The 21,818-nt window shown below is 40.9% G+C and overlaps 1 protein-coding gene across 2 annotated transcripts in view; it reads right to left on the minus strand.

The window, feature by feature from the left end:
• Window positions 1-21,214, minus strand: part of Nckap1 (NCK associated protein 1) — a 76,900-nt gene extending 55,686 nt beyond the window's left edge. Inside the window, exons 1-3 of one of the 2 annotated variants that reach the window (XM_032903563.1) lie at window positions 21,024-21,131; window positions 11,627-11,644; window positions 10,530-10,640 (exon numbers count right to left, since the gene is read on the minus strand). In XM_032903563.1, coding sequence (XP_032759454.1) covers window positions 10,530-10,640; window positions 11,627-11,644; window positions 21,024-21,131 — 237 coding nt within the window. Of the gene's footprint in view, window positions 1-10,529; window positions 10,641-11,626; window positions 11,645-21,023 lie in introns of both variants that reach the window. The other variant, XM_032903564.1, reaches the window with a different exon arrangement.
• Window positions 21,215-21,818: the final 604 nt, after the last annotated feature.

Below are 21,818 nucleotides of genomic sequence, written 5' to 3' on the forward strand. Positions count from 1 at the left end.
TCTGCAAAAACTGAAATAAATAAGGCACACCTTAAGTCATAGAAATTGTGTATCTTTAAACTGAAATATTTTGTTGGTTAATCTTGCTCGGTTCAATTAATAGGCATTTTTTTTAGAAAGGCAAAATTCCATGGAATTGAAATTTAGCATTTCCTACTTTTTGTCTTTTTCGAAGAAAGGCAAATTACTGAAGGAAGCAACACTTAGCAGGGCTAACTCACTAACATAAGCAGCATGGCTACACGGTCGAGTATAGTTAGCACGCTCACTTCAGCAGCATGTGTGCTAAAGTGGAACCATCAGGACTAGCACGGCCCTGCACAGGATGACCGGGAAGCTTCCATAATTTTTCCATGACTTTGCTTTTCCTTACTCACAGTGGCTGTGCCAGTTCCCACTCCCATCCACAGGAGTGACAGGGTTTGCTTTCTCTGCATCCTAGCCGCCTTTCTTCTCATTTGTTTCCTTTTTCAAAATTCATTTTTTTTCTCTTCCTTTCCTTCCTTTCTTTCTTTTCTTTTTTTTTTTTTTTTTTTTTTTTTTTTTTTCCCGGAGCTGGGGACCGAACCCAGGGCCTTGCGGTTGCTAGGCAAGCGCTCTACCACTGAGCCAAATCCCCAACCCAAGCTTTTTCTTTCTACACATACACAGTGTGTTTTCCAGAGCATGAGAGTTGGGGGAAGTCCTATGCAGCACAGGTTCCTGAACATTCTTTCTTAATGAGAGACATCCTCACATGGTTAAGATCGAATCTCAGAATAGTTTTCTGACGCCAGTAAGCTCTTTGAAGATGAACTGGCGTCTCAAAGTAGTTCTAGTTACATTTCTCTGAAGGCTAAAAATGTTACACATTTTAAAAATTAATTATTTGTGGTTCTTCTGAGATCTGTTTAGATCATTAACTGAAGTGGAAATGTCTGGTTCCTTTGGAGACTCAGTTATGTTGAAGCAGACATGTGAGGGGATGGGTGATGTTTAGAATATAAATGTGACCCCCAGACAGTCGGAGGAGGCTCTAGCACTGGCTCTCCTGGCACCGCACTGCTGACCTTTGTTTGCTGTAGAGAACTTCTCGTGATACCCTGGTGGTTTCTTACAGCTTCTCAGACTCAGGCCAATTGGCAGATCCTTGTCATTTTTTTTTTTTTTTTTTTTTTTTTTTTTATGTTGAAGAATCTTTTTTTTTCTTTTTTTTTTTTTTTTTTTTTTTTTTTATTAACTTGAGTATTTCTTATATACATTTCGAGTGTTATTCCCTTTCCGGTTTCCGGCAAACATTCCCTCCCCTCCCTTCCTTATGGATGTTCTCCTCCCACCTCCCCCCCATTGCCGCCTCCCCCCAACAGTCTAGTTCACTGGGGTTCAGTCTTAGCAGGACCCAGGGCTTCCCTTCCACTGGTGCTCTTACTAGGATATTCATTGCTACCTATGAGGTCAGAGTCCAGGGTCAGTCCATGTATAGTCTTTTAGGTAGTGGCTTAGTCCCTGGAAGCTCTGGTTGCTTGGCATTTGTTGTACATATGGGGTCTCGAGCCCTTCAAGCTCTTCAGTTCTTTCTCTGATTCCTTCAACAGGGGTCCTATTCTCAGTTCAGTGGTTTGCTGCTGGCATTCGCCTCTGTATTTGCTGTATTCTGGCTGTGTCTCTCAGGAGCGATCTACATCCGGCTCCTGTCGGTCTGCACTTCTTTGCTTCATCCCTCTTGTCTAATTGGGTGGCTGTATATGTATGGGCCACATGTGGGGCAGGCTCTGAATGGGTGTTCCTTCAGTCTCTGTTTTAATCTTTGCCTCTCTGTTCCCTGCCAAGGGTATTCTTGTTCCCCCTTTTAAAGAAGGAGTGAAGCATTCACATTTTGATCATCTGTCTTGAGTTTCATTTGTTCTAGGCATCTAGGGTAATTCAAGCATTTGGGCTAATAGCCACTTATCAGTGAGTGCATACCATGTATGTCTTTCTGTGATTGGGTTAGCTCACTCAGGATGATATTTTCCAGTTGTCATTTCTTTTGGATCAAACTGCTTTGCTGATTTGTGAGTGGTGATTGCCAAGTGGACTGGAGTGTAGCTTCTGATTCATGTTGGAGTTTTGCTAGAGGACTGGATGGCTGACAACAGAGACTGAAAGAACCCCAAAGAACTATTTCTGAACCGGTCCACAAGCCCATTTCCTATTAACCTTTCTTTCCCACCCACCTCTGGGTGATGGGCTAGAAGGGAGGTTGAAGCATTTAAGAACCCTTATCAAAGCAGATTTTAAAAAAAACAGGCCAACAATTAACCCATTACTGATTGGAAGATGTTTTTATGTTTTTTATGCAATTCTTTATATTAATCCCCATATAAGTATAACAGCCAAAGATTATGTGCCATTTTGCAGTTTGTGTCTTCACTCTGCTTTTTAATATTGTGAAGTCAAACTTGGAATGTTTCAGGTTATTTCCAATACTATTGTAGTTCCCTTCAGAAAGTTCCTGCTCGTGCCTATACTTGAATATTATCCTTTTATTCTGTTTCCTATTTCGATGAGCCAGAGAATTTAGGAGCCAGTTAGACATGCAATGTTAAAGTATGCATTTCACCGGCAGCTCTACGGATATAGAAAAAGCTCATTGGTAGAATAATTGCCTAGCATGTGCAGGTCCCTGAGCTCAACACCCAACACAAGAATGAATGAAAGAAAAGACTGGAGGAAGAAGGAAGGAAGAAAAGTAGTCAAGTTGGAAGGAGAGAGAGAGAAAAACTGGAAGAGAGGGAGAGAAAAAGAAAGAAAAAAGATAGCATCAACCATATACTATTGTGTTCAGCACTTTTGAACTGTAGATATACCTATTTCTTATTACAATTAAATATTACTTAATACTAAAAAAGAATATAGCTATCATCTTCTTTATTATTTTATAGTGGCACTCATCTATAACTCCAGCAACCAGTAAGCCTAGCCTCATCTAGGCTTAACAACCTGTCTCAAAAGGCCAAAAGAGAAACAAGGGAAGTCTAGTTTCAGGAAAAATCTGCTCAGTATCTCAGTAGGCGTCCACCTCAGATACAGTTAGATAAGACAGTACTGAGATCCTTTAAACGTCACAGCTCTCACTGGCTGGACTGCTAGAGCAGCTCCTGACTGCTCTTTGGACTCGAGTTCCTCAAGTGACTTCACAGAGCATCAGTACTGTGTGCTCCTGAAGGCACACAGCATTTTACCTTGAAAAAAAGCAATTCTAGTGAAAATTATGCAATATGTTACTGCAGTGGGAAGAACCGCGTTGAGAATTTTACGTTAAAAACTTTATGTAAGTATAATGGTATTTCAAAATAAGGTTTGAAAGTCTAGTGATCTGCTGGCGTGCTTAAAATATCTTTTTTATCTTTCTAAAGGTTGCATTTGATTTATTTATTTTATTTTATTTAACTTATTCACTTTACATCCTGCTCACTGCCCCTGTTCCAGTCACCCCCTCCCACAACCCTTCCCCCCACCTCCTCCTCAAGCACCTCTCAGTTTCTTATCAACTCTCATCATCGACAGATGTCACACTGGCCTTGCTCACGTCACCAATCTGAGTTCTTGCGTCCACTCCTAGTCGCGTCTACAGATTCTTTGCTCACTTCTCTTCAGCGAAGGCTGTATTGCTGAGGAAAACGTCTCTCCTAGCATTCTCTAACCTCCACCTTGCACCCTATTTAGTCTACTGACTCTCAAGAAGGAAGTGCATACTTTGTCACCTACACTGCCCATTTGAATTAAATTCTACAAGAACAAGGATTTACCTACTTCTCAGAGCTTCAACAACCGAAGTGCAGAGTACACTGTGCTTCCAGGTAATTAATCCACATTTGACTCTCAGCCCTGGGCAAATAATAATCTGCTTCCTGTCTCAACAAACCTCTCCTTTTCTAGGCACTTCCTACAGCACAGAATCAACAGTATGCAGAGCTTGGTTTATCTGACTCTTTCACTTAGCATAACGCACTTAATGTTGAGTTGTAGCATAAATATGTATCAATAAAATATGTATCTTCCTTTATAAGAGCTTGCAGATATTCAGTTGGGGAGGAGGGTATTAACAAATTATTTATTAATCAGTTAGTTGATGAGCATCTGAACAGCTCCTAGTTTGGAATTATGAATAATGAATGCTGCTACAAACATGTCTTCACAAAGACATTTTTATTTTGTTTGAGAAGATTTTTTGAATCAGAACTGCTTTCTTTCTGAGATTTCAGGAGTGATTCAGACAGCCAGGTGGATGAAATATGATCCGTAAATAATGTATCATTCATTATTTGTCAACAAATACTGCAAATAAAGTATCAGACATCATGAGAGAAGCTGAACAAAAAGAAATCTGAGCAAGGACTTTAAATGAGACATAAAATATACTGAGGGATGTACATTCACATACACAAGACATCCCCATGCTTGTTGCTGAAGGCAAGTCATACAGTTTAGAAGTCAGTTCCACAACTACTCCCAGGTAAAGTCAAAGATGGTGGGGAAACCACAGTTCCACATTTCCTTGAAGTCACAATGACTCAGCAACTGGTAATGAAAGGAAATGGGTAAGGTCTTGTGTTGCAGTATAAGAAAGCCCACAGTAACAAGGCCACAGCTGCAGTCTTGAGGGCAGTGAGCCTGGTGGAGGAAGTTAAAGGTGAGCCTAGAAGTGAGGTCACCCATGGGTTATGTGGGATACATGCTCACAGGATAGAACGATAGTTTTCTTCACTGGCAAGTCAAAAAACAAAAATATAAAATTTATCTCTTAAGTCACCTTGACTTCTCTTAGTTGTTTGGGGGCATCTATAGTTCTTGGAAAGTTTGGAGACATTAGAAGGCATTAGAGGGAGAGTATCCGCACCTCTCATTCTGAGGCCCCTTCACTGTCAGCCTTTGTCTTCCACTGTCACTCATCAGATCCTCTCTTATCATCCTAGTGAGTTATTTTGGCCCCTCTCTTTCTCTGTTACAACTGCCTGATGACGCCTACAGTAAGAGAATATGCGTGTGCCAACCTCGTCCTAATCTGCGTTCATGACCACCAACAGTGACTGGGTTAGGGCGTTATGTCAGGTCCCATTGCAAAGTTGCTCTCCTGCTTGCCTCAGTGACTGGTGCACTTTCTAAGTCTCCTAAAATCCCCAACAACTAACTTTCGTTGGTTCTATTTGTTGCTCTAAGCATTTCTAATGCCTCTCGTGCCTAACACAGTGAGTTGCTGTATTCAACCCCCATGTAGTCCATACTTCTTCTGCTTCCTTACCCCAGTAAATATTGATTGTTTAAAACCATCAGGTCTTCCTTCTTGCTGTCATTTAAAAATAATACTATTGCCTGAGTTATTTTTCACCGTACTGAAATTCTTTTAGTTTCTTAGAATTCAAGGTCAATTAAGTTAAAAACAACATTTCACCAAGTTCCCATCAGAGAATACATACGCTCATACTGAAGTACAATGCCACAATATGTATCATATTGTACAACCCACTCATTTCTTTTAAACCAAAGTTTTATTGTTGGCCCATATCTCCTAGACATCAGAGTTTTAACAAGGAGTAAATGGTTTGGCCCATAGAGACAGATGTATGAGGAGCCACACATATTGGTCTGGTTTACTCCCCGTGTTGGAGAATAGAAGAGATAGCAAGTGGAGAAGACTGGGAAACATGAAAATCAGTGTTTGGTTTAGGATAGCTGGTACTTGTCTTAACAGATAAAATAACCGGAATGGGGAAAGCCCATGAAATTGCGTAGTGCTGAAGGCAGGCCCAAAATAATGCTTGGTGTTTTATAAAAGCCAAGGAGACTATAAAGACTCTAGTTTAAGCAACCAAGTTATAAGATAATGGTTCAAAGCAGGGAACACAGCAGAAAGAAATAAAAGAATAGTGTTCAGTGTTAGCTACCAGAAATTCAAATGTTCAAAATGTTCAAATAATAGACAGTATCATGTTGTTTCTTCAAAGCAAAAATGGGGTTTCTGGGGGGGGGGAGCATTTGGAAATTCATGACACTGGCTTTGAAGTAAAGCAGGGAGTTAGATGTAACATAAACAATGGCTGCCCCTTTTAAAGCCATCTGCCAGACTGTGCTAAATGCTTTAAGGCATACTGAATTGCTCCTTCAGACAGGGATTATTTTTACTTTAGACGTAAGAAAAATGATGCCTTCAGATGCCAAACAACTTACCTAAAATCTCTCAACTAGTTCGTGACCTCAAATTCTGACTCTTCAGTCCACCCTCTAACCACTATACTATTCTCATAACGGAAGCATGGCAAAACTAGGAAAGTCCCCTAAAGACTGGCTGAAAAGGGATTTAAATGACTGTATGTCCCTTCTAATTCCCTCCCACAGCAGGCATATCCAGGGTGCTCCTACGTCCACCCCAATACTGCTACCATGCCCACTAGGCACCTGGTTCTTAACTTCTCTTTACTATTTACTTAGTTGCATTTCATGGACCTGCAGGTTGGTGTCTGTCTGCATGTATGTCTGTGTGAGGGTTTCAGATCCTCTGGGACTGGAGTTACAGACAGTTGTGAGCTGCTATGTGGGTGCTAGAAATTGGATCCAGGTCCTCTGGAAGAGCAGCCTGTGCTCTGAACGAATGATCCATCTCTACAGCCCCTAGAAACGTGCTTTTAAAGCTGGGAATCTTCTTCTTCTACAGGGTTACTTTCAGGAATCCTGAATGAGAGCTGCATCAACTTTACCTTTTTAAAGGTACTGGGATTTTTAGCTTTAAAAGATTTTGGTTCCTGATATAAGTCTAAGGAAGCGTTTAGTACACGTGAAAGTCAGTGAACATGTACCTAATAAGTCATTCTTCCACTGGATATTTGATATATCTGTTTTCAGGCAACAGGAACAAAAGTGATGTTTAAAAACAGTGACGTTCTACAGCGGAATCCACTGCTGGCTTTGTCTCTCCTTGAGTAGCTGTAAACTACTTGAACAGGAAACAATTGTTGCGTAGCCTCTTGTAATATTGGGCTCCCTAAGGAAAATATCTATAACTTCAAGCATTTCTGGTTAAATAATACATGATCTTCAAACTCTTTGGGCAATAGACTGTTCTGGCACAGAATCCCTCCAATACCTTTGCCCCTCTACTCACCAACAACACACTTGTTCTTAGAGAACCTAAAATACATATTTACTCGGCATTAATATTTTCCAATTTCTTTGGAAATTAAAATCAAAGATACTACCCTCAAACACACAATAGGAAAATTCTATAATGACAGAATGTTTTACGCTCACTCGTTTGTACTTTGGCTTGGAACTTGCTGTAACTGAGGATGGACTTGAACTCCTGACCTTCCTGCCTCCACCTTTCAGGTACAGGAATTACAGGGTAATAGTTTTCTTTTTTTTTTTTTTTAATGATAAACTGGATGTTAGATGTTAATTCAAAGAAAAAAAAGAAGAAAGTTTTAAATTAAAATTATTTGAAAAAATAGTAAGAATTTTTAAGTACACACCTGGGATTTAAAAAATTTCCTATGGAAAGTTAACACTGGTTTAAAAAGGGTCTCTACTGATGTCCTTGTATTGGATCATAAGAGATCTTCAGGCATCTAGGAAAAACATGGATATCTGCACAGTTGAACTTTCATGGTAATGGAAAATTCAGTAATTTGGAGAGTCTGAATTTAATGCAATCTACCAAACGCAAAGCCCAGCATACACAGAATAAGTGGCACCTATAATTTAAAGCTTCTATGTTATCGTTATAATAAATTGCATTTCATGAGCATACTTTGAAACATATAAGGCATTTGATTAAACACCCTAATGGCGGGTGAGCTAAATATACAATGAATGCTCACACAGGGCCTGATCACGAATAAAACTGAGAGCAGTGGGGATCATCACACACCGATCCTGCTGCCCACAACAATGCTTTCTTTGACATACTCAACATCAGGCTCTCATGACTTCCAACATCATTAAAGTGCCCAGGCATAAATTGAGGCCAGTTGCTAAAGCAGTTAACATGTTATCATTTGTATAGATTCAACACAGAAAAAAAAAACCTTATCACAAATGTATGCATTGAAAGCTGCATATGTCCTTAATACTAATATTCATGACTGAGCAAAGTAAAAAGAACACGAGCACCTATCAAGTCATGAATGAATAAAGTATTTTATATCCACAGTGGGATAATTGCCACTAAACAAAGAAATGGAGTGTAAAATCTGCCAGCATTTGGATAACCCTTGAAAGCACTGTGTTAAATGGCAGAAGCTAGTCACAAAGCATTACATGTTATAGTTGTATTTTCATACTAACTCTAGACTAGCCACAGACACAGAAAGTAGATAGTGCTTACTGCTTCCCTAGGACTGGGAGGCTCTCAGGGAAACAGGGATTCTGAGTGCTCGGGAGGCAGGATTTCTTCTGGGTGATTGACTGCTCTAAAACTGACCAAGCTGTGAATACACTAAAACACAGAATACTTCTGTGGAGATACTAAAAACCCTAGACCATATACTTCAAAAAGATAACCTACATGGCATGTAAATCATATCTCAGCAAAGTATCAAAATTTCCATATTGTGCTTTTAATTTTTGAGGAGAGTAAAACTGTGAAGAACAAAGATTACAAGGCACTGTCACCACAAGCAGCTTGCCAGTCATATTGCGAACAGTAAGAACTACTACTCTGCTGACTGGCCCTTTAAAAGTGCTTACTATTACTAAACAGTCTATGTACCTATCAGCTCCTAATAACTGTCTAAGATCTTACATCCAGTAAATGTGCCATATGAAAATTAACATAAACTAAATCTAGGAGATTTTCATGTCAGATACTTTATTAGGAACAAGTATATACAGAATTAAGTGACAGCTTTTCATTAAAACTCACTTCCGGGGAGTATGTAATCTCTCAGAAGAGACAGCAAATTACTGTTTTCATTAAAGCTCATTTTGAGTGAGTATGTAATCTCTCCAAAGAGACAGCAGATTACTGATTATCTCTAGCTCACTTGTCCTTTCCATAGTGTGTAACTTTTTCATTTCTGTGAGACAGTCTCATTGTGCAGCCCTGGGGACCTCAAACTCCCAATGTAGACCAAGCTGGTCTGTCACCAAGAGCTACCTGCCTCTGCCCAAAAGAGTGGACCAGCACATCTGAAAGAATATGTAATATCTTACTACAAACTGAAAATGAATAAGTGTTTATTTGTTGTTGTTATTGTTTTTCAAGACAGTGTTTCTCTAGCCCTGGCTGTCCCTGAGCTCACTCTGTAGACCAGATTGGTCTCAGACTTACAGAGAGCTACTTGCCTTTGCCTCTAGAGTGCTGGAATTAAGGTGCCACCCCCACCTGTTTCTTTTTTTAAAGAATGCATGTTTCCTATTCACTTTAACGTTTTAATTTTGGGTTATATGGAAATTATTCAATGAAATACCATCTTGCTCTTTTTTTTGTTGTTTTTTTTTTTTATAATTATCCACATTAAATAATTATCTTTTCAAAAGTGTGTGCTTTGAATCAATTTTTTCCTAGTAGGACCTTGGTGATTCCTTTACATAATCAATTAAAAAGTACTAATACAATTTTTTTAATATAACCAAGATTTTTACCAACACTAGCATCAAAAAAAGACATAAAATAGTATTTTAAAAAGCTTAAGAAACCCAAACCAAGACTTTTTAAAAAGCACCTGACTTACTTTTACTAATTCTAACATTTCTATCTATATTAAAAAAAATTTGAGTATTATCAACAAGGGAAATATAAGTCTTCAAGGATCATAAATCATTTCAGGACAAAAACATGACAATTTATCTTTAAAAAGATTCTCAAGATTGGGGAGCTCATAGGGGAAACTGTTAAATTTAATTTTTACATAAAGCAAGAAGACAACAAGAGTTAAAATATGGAACAAAATAATGACCTGTGAAAACATTCCAATAAAATATTTATAAATGTTACAGTAAAACAACTCTAAAATTGTCCATTCATGTTTACTACATAAAAACTGCCCCAAAATAAACAGAGCAGGATGACTAAATATGACCAAACTTTGTAAGAAAGCTTCCACATAGGAACTAGTATGCAACACCATATATAGCCTCCTTTTCTTCTACAAGTGCTCTTGGGAACTACGAGAATGGCAGGTAAGCAAACACATGTTAAAAGCTGATTCCTAAAACAACCAAGCTCCACGAAGCCACTGCCAACTTCAAAACAAACTTAGGTTACTGATGAAAGGATAAAAAGACTCCCCGAATAGTCACACACATTTGGGGAGCTGTTTACCTGTCCATTACCTAGTCTTCCAAGAAAATAGTGCAAGAAATTAAGATTCAACATTTTCCACATAAAATGTAGTTAGAATTTTTCCAGTTTCAGAGAAACAAGTGCTGTCTTCAAAAGCATTTAAGTAAGGTCTAGAAGCTGTGCATCAAATGTTGCACATGGCATTAGATTATCAGGAGATAAAACATTCCACTGAGAATTGCTGCTCTCATACATGAGAAATGTCAAGTAGAAAGTTGGGACAACTTACATTGTTGTTGCGCGTTTCTACAGCAGGAAATTTTCTGACTATGAATTTCACAGCAGATTCCAGGTTTTTGTCAATAAGGTAGGATGGTTTAGCCTTGGGATCTCCACATGCCTAAAAAAACAACAGTAATGAAAAAAAGTAAAATGTATCTTCCTAAAATCAAGGAAGAAGAGCAAATCTGAAATCAGAAATCAGAAAGGTTTCTTGGTTTTGGTGAGCAGGTGATAAAATGAACAGGCAAAGTGCAGGGGTTGTCACAGCTGAGAGATGCGATGGGAGACAGTACAGAGATGCTCTTCTACTGAAAAGAACGCGTGGAAAGTTTTAAAGCAGTTAGCGCAGAACAGCAGTGAAGGAAAAGCTCAAACCTAAAAAAAGGAAAAGAAAATGAAAACCTTTTTGGTTTGAGGTAGGATTGTATTCATCTGAAGCTGATAAAGTATTACAAAATTAAATATTAAGTAGAGTCCTAAAATGTTTCTAAGTGTTATAAAATGAAGACTTATGTTTTAATGTCTTTTCCAAAATGTTTTCCTCATTCACTACCAACATTCAATTTTAATACAAGAGTCCTGGTTCAAAAGGAGTGGAAGCTGCTAAAACTGAGTTGCTCTACCCTCCAGGTGCGCTGCCTGTCCTCTGAGCATGACTACACACTGTTCCCTCATACCAGCAGCACCTCAAGCAAGGCACCACATCTGTGCTCTAGCTCACGAGCACTGAAGAATGAAGATGTCTGCACCTGACCGCAGCAGCAGCCTCCTCTGAGGTGAACTGGAAAGCACTCTGCAAGCATTACTGGAAAGCTGAACGGGAGCTAGGAACAGCACAGTTACAGGACAGCTGCTGGTGCAAGTGAGATGCTTTTTCTTAAGGAAATACTGAAAATCCTATCATTCCTATTTAAATTTTTATTCCACTTTTAAAGCCTATGCTTTTACAGTGATGTCTGCGGTGTGAGAGGAGATACAGTACTGTAAGCTGACCTTCTGGTTTACTATGGCTATGTTGTGGATTACAGAAAGAGGAATTATGAAACATGAGACTGATCTGAAAGCGGGCAAGCGGGCAGAGGGAAGGTGAAAAGCTTTGCAAACCTTCCAAACTTGTCCTTGCTGGGGAAGCATTGTAATAAAAAGAGAGAAGATTACGTGTAAACAATGATTGTCAAATTATGACACACTTTTTCAGTAGAAAACTTATGCACTGCAGACTATGAGTAACAATACAAGATGAAAACTGTATGGTGCTACAATTCATAAGGTACTTAAGTAGCCAGTTCTATTAGACAATAGTTATATAGTTTATACTATGCATAGAGATTTAAATGCTACCGTGTAAGTGTTTAACCTTGTCAGTATCTTTGTGGTCCTCCTAAGCCAACTTAAAATAATACTAGAAAGAAGGAAAAATAAAGACTACATGCAGCTATAAAAATAGGTGCAAAACCATCAGTGAAATTTTACATACCTTAAAAAGAAACGGTAGCCAAGAATAAAAATAATTAATCGTTACAGGATGAACTTTGTACTTTAGCTCAAATTGAAACTATTTTTCAAATATCACCAAGCTTCTAAGCCAATAAAAACATTCCCATTTTTATAAAGGGAAATAGGAACGCGGTACCAATTCTCAGTATAATTAAATCAAACAATTTTTTAAGTTTAGAACTTAACCTTTAATGAGTCTGACAAGGCTACTACGCAAATCCACTTCTACATAATAGGATACTCTGGCCTTCCCTCAGACTATATTGACATAGTTTCTTATAGACTAGTTTTCTAAATTGTCTTCTTTTTTCAAGATATCAAGTATAACAAAAACTAGTAACCAAGACTCACACAACTAAGATACTGCTCATAAAAAATAACTACAGATTAGCATGTCCTTATATAAACCAAGCCTAAGACAGTACAGAATCCTAAAATGATTCAATACATTGTCTTTTCATGATATATATCTTTTATATTCTACTTATTTAAAAATCTGGATATCCACTTAAACAGTATTATCAACAGTATTATCAATAACTTAACAGTTTTTATTCATCAATAAAAACACTACTCATTTTCCAAGATTTAAAAGAAATATGCCTTTTTATATGGACAACAAAATAAAAAGGAATTCTACTTCAATGGATAAAATAAAATTATATATGACTTTGTTTAGAGTTGGGTCACCTCTGTGCATGCTGCACAGTGGGCCGTATGTAAAGAGCATCCCTCAGTTGATGATAGATTCTGCTGAAATCTAATCTAACTCAGCTAGGCTTCTAACCTCTCACTCACTAGCTCTGGGGAATATATATCTTTCTCCCCCTAGTCTTTCTTTGGGAGAATACTTACCTCACCATGTCAGTATGAGGGTTTGAAGAACTTAGGTAATCCAGGTAAAGTACTTAGCAAAGTGACTGAGACATAGTTGCTCAAAAAAATGCATGCTGTTGTTAGGAATGCTATAATAAACTTTATGATAATTACCTAGAAGTCTACTGTGGAGACGATCATCAATAACCGTCTGTGTCACGGTATTTAGAACCAGCGCATTTAGTGTAACTTCCTTAACAACTGTGATTCCCCTTCTCAATCACTCACCCTACGTCTAACACACTATAATTGTTCTACTTACAAGAGAATATAGCTTTATGTTTTATTTGGGGGTTTAGGTGCTGAGGATTGAACTCAGGAACTCACGTATGTTAACAACAAATTCTCCCATGCCCTCTGTGAAGCCAAAGGCGTGAGTTTTAGGACAGGACTGTGCTGCAAAATAGCTGTATAACCACAGCAGCTGACTTAGCCCTCACAGCATGACTCTTCGCCTACTAAACCGGAGAGAATAATTACAACCTGCACTAAAAACTTCTATATTCACTATAGGGGTGTGGTGTGGGGGGGGAACTTACAGGTGTGCTCTGAATACAATGAATGCTTTAAAAAATTAACAGATAGAAGGAATACACGATGTTCCATTCCACTTTCTCTAAAATCAACTCACTTGACAAATTTACTTAATAAAAAGAAAGATATTTATATGAGGAATTCTCAGGGAAAAAAAAAGTACGAGGAAAACTAAACTCTGATCTGATTAAGTTACCTGATGAGATACATGCTAGCAAGGAGCTGTGACTGTAACTCAGCCATGGTTTCACACAATACTACCACAGCAGGAAAATTCTAACTCACCAGAAATTCATCCATAAAGATTAATGCATAAAATCAACTCATTTATGGGACAGAAAACTTGAAAGAAAATGATTTATACTGTTTTAGAACAGAAAGTGTCAATGTATTTAAAAGCATCTCGTGCTATCAAAATTATAGTTAATCCTTTACTTTTGAATAGTCATCCTAAAAGTACAGCTTTTTTAAAAACTAAAAAGCATCCCTCTACTTGGCTAAGGCTGAATCCTGACATAATAACAAAAGGAGCTGAGAAATGGCTCAGCAGGTCAAGCGCAAACATAGGGACCTGAGTTCAGATCCTAGCAACCGAATGAAAGCAGCAGTGTGCCTGTAACCCCAGCACTGGGGGGTGCATGTGGAGTGGGGGTAGAGACAGGCAGGTCCTAGAGGCTGGATGGCTAGCTAGATTAGCCTAAATACCATCTTGGTAAACTGGCTCTGTAACTATTCCAGCAGACTAAGCATCGCACCGCCCCGCCCCCAACCCTTCTCCAATTTAGAGGTACACTATAGAAAAGAAAGAAGAAAGGAAGGAGGGAGGGGAGGGAGGGAGGGAGGGGACCTAAGGGATGGGAAAGCAAGAAGACCTGTCTTTTGGCCCAAGTGGCCCATAGTTTATCTGATTTAATTAAGGATATTATTAAATTATAGGTGAATATAAATCATAAATCTTGGGGAAATCATGATCTAAGAAGTTCAAACCATTACATCCTTCAAAATCCTTTACTAAAATTTTCCATGATTCTGGATTAGAGAGATGGCTCAGCAGTTAAGAACACTTGCTACTCTTGCAGAGGACCTGGGTTCAATTCCCAGCACCCACACCTTGGTTCACAACCATTTGTGAACTCCAATTCCAGGGGATCCAAAGCCCTATTCTGACTTCCTCAGCACAAGGTATATACATTGTACATATACGTACTTACATGTAAAATATTCATACACATAAATAAAATTTGAAATAAAAATTTTTAATAAAAAATTTGATGACTTAAAGTCTCCAACAATTTTTCAGCTCACAATGCGAATGCTTCACTCCTTTAAAAGGGGAACAAGAATACCCTTGGCAGGGAATAGGGAGGCAAAGTGTAGAACAGAGGCAGAAGGAACACCCATTCAGAGCCTGCCCCACATGTGGCCCATACATATACAGCCACCCAATTAGACAAGATGGATGAAGCAAAGAAGTGCAGGCTGACAGGAAGTGGATGTAGAACTCTCCAGAGAGACACACCCAGAATACAGCAAATACAGGGGCGAATGCCAGCAGCAAACCACTGAACTGAGAACGGGACCCCCATTGAAGGAGTCAGAGAAAGGACTGGAAAAGCTTGAAGGGGCTCGAGACCCCATATGTACAACAATGCCAAACAACCAGAGCTTCCAGGGACTAAGCCACTACCCAAAGACTATACATGGACTGACCCTGGGCTCCAACCTCACAGGTAGCAATGAATATCCTAGTAAGAGCACCAGTGGAAGGAGAAGCCCTTGGCCCTGCCAAGACTGAACCCCCAGTGAATGTGATTGTTGGGGGGAGGGCGGTAATGGGGGGGGTGGGGAGAGGAACACCCATATAGAAGGGGAGAGGAAGGGGTTAGGGGGATGTTGGCCCGGAAACTGGGAATGGGAATAACAATCAAAATGTAAGTAAGAAATACTCAAGTTAATAAAGATAAAAAAAAAAAAAAGATTATGTCACTGCATTCCTTATATTTCTGAGTTCTGAAACATAGACTATCTCAGCTTATGAAACAGATTTTTTAAAGTTTTATACACTAACATACTAATGCTCAATATTAAACAGATCTTTAAGTAACTACTACAGAACACACTGCTGTGTGAACAATAAGCAGATGTCCAACTATACTGTCAAGTAGTAAAAACGGTACTTAAGATATGTTTCCTAAAGGTGGAGCCAAGCTAGATTTAATAGGTGGGAGTCTGAGCGTTTATGAAGTGTCTGCTCTGTTCCAAGACCCAGAACAGCAGCTGCATTTACTATGTTTATTCTTTATTCTTAAAGCTTACATGTGTATATGAGACAGTCAGACAGACAGACACGCACATGGGAGGTGTAGAAACTACAGGTATCTGCAGAGGCCAGGAGACGATGCTGCCCCGCTGAAGTTGGAACTACAGGTAGTTGTGAGCCAGATATGGGTGCTAGGAGTCAATCTACATCCACTGGAAGAGTAGTAAGAGCCCTTACTCAGTGAGCTGTCTCTCCAAGCCCGTTTATCCTTTTACCAGGCACTGTACGAGTACTTTACATAAATAACTGTTTTACTTCTCAAAATATGAAGTTATTAACGTATTGCACAATGTGGGAGAACTGGAAAATCTAAGATTCCAAAAATGAAAATCAGTAAACCAAAACAGGGGGTGTGAAACATGTAGGTTACCATCTAACAGTCACTGAGGCAAGTGCATGCCATGAAGACATCTCATGACTTCCAAAAACTCAGTTATAGCCGAGCTGACAAAAGTGAACCCCGAAAATGAACAGCCGTCAAGGAAAACACCCACAGGTATCAACAGGTATGGACATTACTTGCTTATATCAGTGGTTCTTAGCATCGGAACCACTTTTAACTCAGTAGAGTCAAAACAAGATCCAGACATCTTTATGTTTCTCCAAGGCAATTCTAATGTGTACTGAAAAAAAGATAATTTAATTGTGGGTAAGAACTATTAATCTTTCTTTATAATTTACAGCCTAGGAGGATAAATAAATTGTTCAAGGTTAAAACAAATTAATATTAAAACTTTCCCTAGAATGTCACTCTCATCCACAAAAATGTCATAAGACTTGGAAAAAGAAAATCTAAGTACAAGGAAGTATAATTTGTATGGACATAAAAAATTTATAAGGTTGGAGAGATGGCTCAGCTAGTAAAGACACTTGCCACCATGATAACCAGAGGTCAATCCCTCGCACCCACATGATGGATGAAAGGAATAACCTTCCCCAAGATGTCCCCTGACCACACACACACACACACACACACACACACACACACACACACACTCTAAAAAAAAGAAATAAAAAATATTAGCTAAGGTCATGCCGAGTACCTCCAGAGGCCAGAAGGTGTCAGATCCTCTGGAACTGAAGTTAAGGACAGTTGGGAATCACCATGTGGGTGCGAGCCTCTGGAAGAGCAGCCAGTGCTGACAACTGCTGAGCCATCTCTCCACTTCTAAAATCTTTGAACTGATTGATCTTGCATGCAGAAGGGGTGGGGGACGACATTCACATGTACCATGGAATGCATGTAGAGGTCGGAAGACAGCTTCCAGAGTCCTTCTGTCCTATCCTTCCACCATGTGTATTTCTTTTTCTTCTTCCTTGTTTGTTTGTTTTTTTTTTCAAGTCAGGGTTTTCTGTGTACTCCTGGCTGTCCTGGAACTTGTGTAGACCAAGCTGGCCTCAAACTCAGAGATCTGCCTGCTTCTGTCTCCCAAGGGTTTGCCACCACTCCCCAGCTATTATAGGGATCCTAGGGATCATTCTCAGGTCATCACACCTAGAGGTAGTCGTGATACCTTTACTCACTGAGTCAACTAACTGCTTCTAAAGTCTGCATAGTAGCTTCTTCAGAAAGCTGACTATGAATAGATCCAGTTCACTTTTTACATCTGAGAGGAATAGGTAACTAAAACTAATGTGTGATAATCTTACAGACATGTACAAGCACAGTAATAATTTCCCTTTTATCATGGACTACTTGTGAAATTCTATGGACCTGGATGAAAAGATTGTTTTCATCATGTTATCAGTGTATCAGTGATGATTAATAGAGATCTGTTTGCCTTTGTAATGTATTAAAGGGTAAGAGAATTTAAAATCTTAACTCAAATTTCTTTGGTAAGATATATTTCTTTGGTAATATATATTCTGTATTACCTTTGCAGGTCACATTTATTTTTCCTTTCTGATTTTAAGTGGGTTGAGTGTAGGTGTGTGCACATGCAGGTACATGTAGAAGCCAGAGGTCACTGCTGGTGTCATTCCTCAAGAGTTACTTTTTCTTTTGAGACATGGGGAGGCACAATCTGGCTGATTAGGTCAGGCTGGCTGGCTAGCTACCAAGCTCCAGGAGTCCACCTGTCTCTATCTCCCTGGGGCTAGGATCACAAACCTGGGACTAAACTCAGGTTCTTAGGCTTGTGTAGCAGCCCTTTACCAGGAGAGCTGTCTTCTCAGCCCCCTCTATGGTTACCGTTAAGATTTAGTCCCTGATGCATTTGGACAAGACAAAAGAACATAAGTAAAACTAACAGAAATAAATAGGGCATTTTGCTTAAAATGGGGCGTATACTGTTTTCAATACTGCATCTGTTAGTGAATATAGTAAGCTCTTAAGATTGTAAGAGTTGGGGGTTGGGGATTTGGCTCAGTGGTAGAGCGCTTGCCTAGCAACCGCAAGGCCCTGGGTTCGGTCCCCAGCTCCGAAAAAAAGAAACAAAAAAAAAAAAAAAAGATTGTAAGAGTTGATACTGTTATTAGGAATTTAACAATACTGTAGGCTTTGGTGTACTTATATACTTTTGTATACTTAATTAGACAAATTCTCTGTTAAAGCATAATACTGTAGTATTTTAATATCAAACTTCATAAAATCTTAAATTGTTACTGTGTGAATAGATCTGTATACATAATTTCAATAATCTCTTTTTAAAATGGTTCCTTGTAAGTTACTCTGTTAGGGAGTCCCGGTGTTGACGGGCTCCCTCCCTACTCACCCATCTACTGACTGTTTTCTCTAGCACTGGAGAAACAGGTATATTACCTCCAGGGTTGAGACATTCTTGTCTTCATGGGAGAGACGTAGAGCTAACCAAGTGCAGTGTGTAAGCTGGAGACTGTGGGAGATGTTGGACTGAGAAAGATGGGTAAGGCCACTGATGCCAGGTTTTAAATGGTGAATAGTAGTTCACAGTTGTTTTAATTCCATTCCAGGGGATCTAACACCTTCTCCTAGCCTCTGTGCACATCCGGCACACACGTGCTGCAGAAATACATGCTTTCAAAGCACTCACACATATAAAGCTAAAAGTCTAAAAGGAAAAAAATAAAAATAAATAGAAGACTATGTGATTTATACTGTCATAATAATGCAGACAACGTGAACCTGAGAAGCACATGGTGAACAGATCTTGCTTCTTTGGCAAGATATCTGAACACATGTCTCACTCTGTAGCCAGCTGGGAAGATGTAGACAGGCAATTCCACAGGCTAAAGGATTCGAAGTCAACCCAAAAGGCCAGCAAAATGGCTCAGAGCAGAAAGGAACTTGCAGCTAAGCCTGCTGACCTGATGTCCCAGGAACCCTCAAGGTGGAATAAGAACATTCTCACAAGTTTTCCTCTAACCTACACATACACCTGCTCTTTCTTCCTCTCACAAAATAAATATCGGATGCATTTAACTTAAACACAGAGTGAATTTCAGCAAGCTCTGATCAAAGCCTTGTGTGCTAGATAATGCCCCAAGTATCACTCTTCCCAAAAGGAACTCATAAGCCAAGCAGGCAAAAATATTTCAAAAAGCCATAAAAATATGTTCAGTGCTGAAATATACAGCATTTCTAAAACTCAAATGCTTGATAATTAGATCAAGCATTTTCCATTCTAGTCAACACAAGGGCCCGAAGTTTCTCAAAACAGGAAGTGAAAAACACTTTGAAAAAAGGCAGTGAACTGGAATTATGAGTTTAAATGCTTAGAATTCCATTTACTACCACCCATGGAAATAAAGTATTAAAGTCTGTTTATACTTATACTATAAAAATGTCTAGTGACTCGGCCAAATGAAAGGAAGTATTTTTACTCAAATACTCAAGTCACTTTTAATGTTACTCTCACTTCCTCTTCTAGAAACCATCATAACCATTTCCTTTAACCACAAAACCACAGGTCTGGTAACTTTTAGTAACATTTGACTTGCTGGGGTTTCTCTTAAAAAAAAAAAAAAGTCCCTGTAGAACTTGATTTCCAAATTTCTTAAGCAGTGAAATCCAAAGTGTCTCACCAATGCAACTTATACTAGTTTAAATTCTTCCTAACCCTACGAAGGTACAAGCAAGGGGTGGATGTCATGGTCATGGCGCAAACTCACTGGGTTCATCCTAGCTCCAAATTGTACTGGGTTTAGAGACGATCATTAAAAAGGCCAAGTGAGTAACCAGAACAACACAGCTATCCACTCCCAACGTTTAGTATCACTAACTTAAAGCAGTGTGCTTCAGAATTGCGGTGTCTAAAGCAAACTGTCCAAACTGAATAAACAAGTTTCTACTGGAATGCTTGGTTCTAAACTTTAAAAAGCATCTTCAGTATACTCACAAACGACCTATATTCTATTGCTATGGCCAAGAGGATATTTCACGTTATACATATATTTTTTATAAACGAGAGTATGAGAGATATGACAGAGCTACACACAGAACCCCACAAGGATCTACTGGTATAAACTATACCAAAAGGAAACTTTTTCTCTTTATCAAAATCAGTGAGGCTTATCAAAGTGGTCTTAAAATAAATGGATTTGGGGTTGTTTTCCTCTAAGGTAAATTAATGGCAATTCTTCTTTTCCACCTTTAGACCTACTTTTCTTTACTTCGATACTGCCTTCCACTCCCTATTCTGAAGACGCTCAGATTTTCAATGGGTCCACTGTCTAGTTGCTCAAATCACCGTACTATGTTGTGAAGGAGATGGCAACGGGGGCACACTTGGTCTTTATTTTACACAGCCATTGTACTTTAGGGAATGGTGCTTCGCTGCTAATCAGATAGGGTTGGGAGAACTAAAATGAGGAGGAGTAGAGAGGAAAGGTGGTTATTCCTGTTCTAGTGACTCACAGCCTACAAGTATTTCAGACGAAAACCGGTTCCACCCTCACTTCCCCCTCCAGTCCATCTTCAAAATGAAATTATCCCAAACGTCAACATGCTGTCGGGGGTTGGGGGCTTTATTCCAGGAACGAAAAATCAAGTGGCCAAGTGGGGACCGGAAGGTCGATCGCCGCATTCCCACACTCGCACGCCAAGAACCCCGGGCCCGTTCATCGCAGCCCGGGAAGGCCGCGCGCCCTCCCTCCCCGCACACCAGCCTGCCGCGGCGGCCATGCGCAGCCCGGCCGGTTCTGGCCGCCGGGAGCCGGGAAATAGCTCCCGACTGCGCGCCCGGCGGCTCACTCTAGGCCGCGGCGCATCCCGGAGGCCCCGCGCGAGCAGGCCGAGCTCGCGCCCGCGGCCTTTTCCCCGCCGCACCCCGCCCGGTCTCGCCGGCCCGTGCGCACCTTCTTGATGTTGTAGAGGCGCGTGAGCATGCCGACGCCCCGGTCGTTGAGGATGGTGAGCTTCTCCGCCAGCTTCTGCTGACTGGGCTGCAGCACGGAGCGCGACATGGTGCGGCCACCGCCGCCGCCGGGCGCGCTACTCCCCGGCTCGCCGCTTCCCTCAGGCCCGCCCGCCCGCCCGCGACCTCCGCCTCAGCGCGGCGCGCCCATGCCGTGCGCCCACCCGCGCCGTGACACAGCAGCCGCGGCGCTCGCTTCCGCCCGCCGCCCTTCCGCCTCCACCCGCCGCGCTCTCCGCCCCAGTACTCCCCCAACTCCCGGGCCGCCTTTCCCGGCTCCTCCGCTAGGTGTGGCGGCGGCGGCGGCGGCGGCTGAGAAGGAGGCGGCTTCCCGCAGCCGGGACCGGCGCTCGGTCACCTGATCGGCCGCGCCGGCGCCCCCGCGAGGCCGCCGGGAGAACTGCGGCCCGAGTCCTGTGCGCCCCGCCCGGCCTCCTCCGCTCAGGGACCCCCAGGCCGCGATCCTCGACTTCCCCCGAAGTTGTCCCTGCTCCCCACGCCCCAGGGCCCGCACCGCCGTTGGGGCGGGGAGGGTGTGTTTCGGGAGACTTTCGCCCCGAGAGTGGCCCGGCGGCTCGGAGTGTGTCCCCCCGCCCCCAACACGCCTAGACAGACGCTCCAGGGAGAACACGGCAGACGTGTGCTCTGCACGACCGGCAGCGCCTCGCCATCTCCCGGCGCTCACTCCCGCCTCCAGCCGGCTTCGGAGGAAGAAGGTCGGAAGTAAGGGCAGCTC

This window comes from Rattus rattus, chromosome 5, assembly GCF_011064425.1.
Source record: "Rattus rattus isolate New Zealand chromosome 5, Rrattus_CSIRO_v1, whole genome shotgun sequence".
NCBI classification, from domain to species: Eukaryota; Metazoa; Chordata; class Mammalia; order Rodentia; family Muridae; genus Rattus; species Rattus rattus.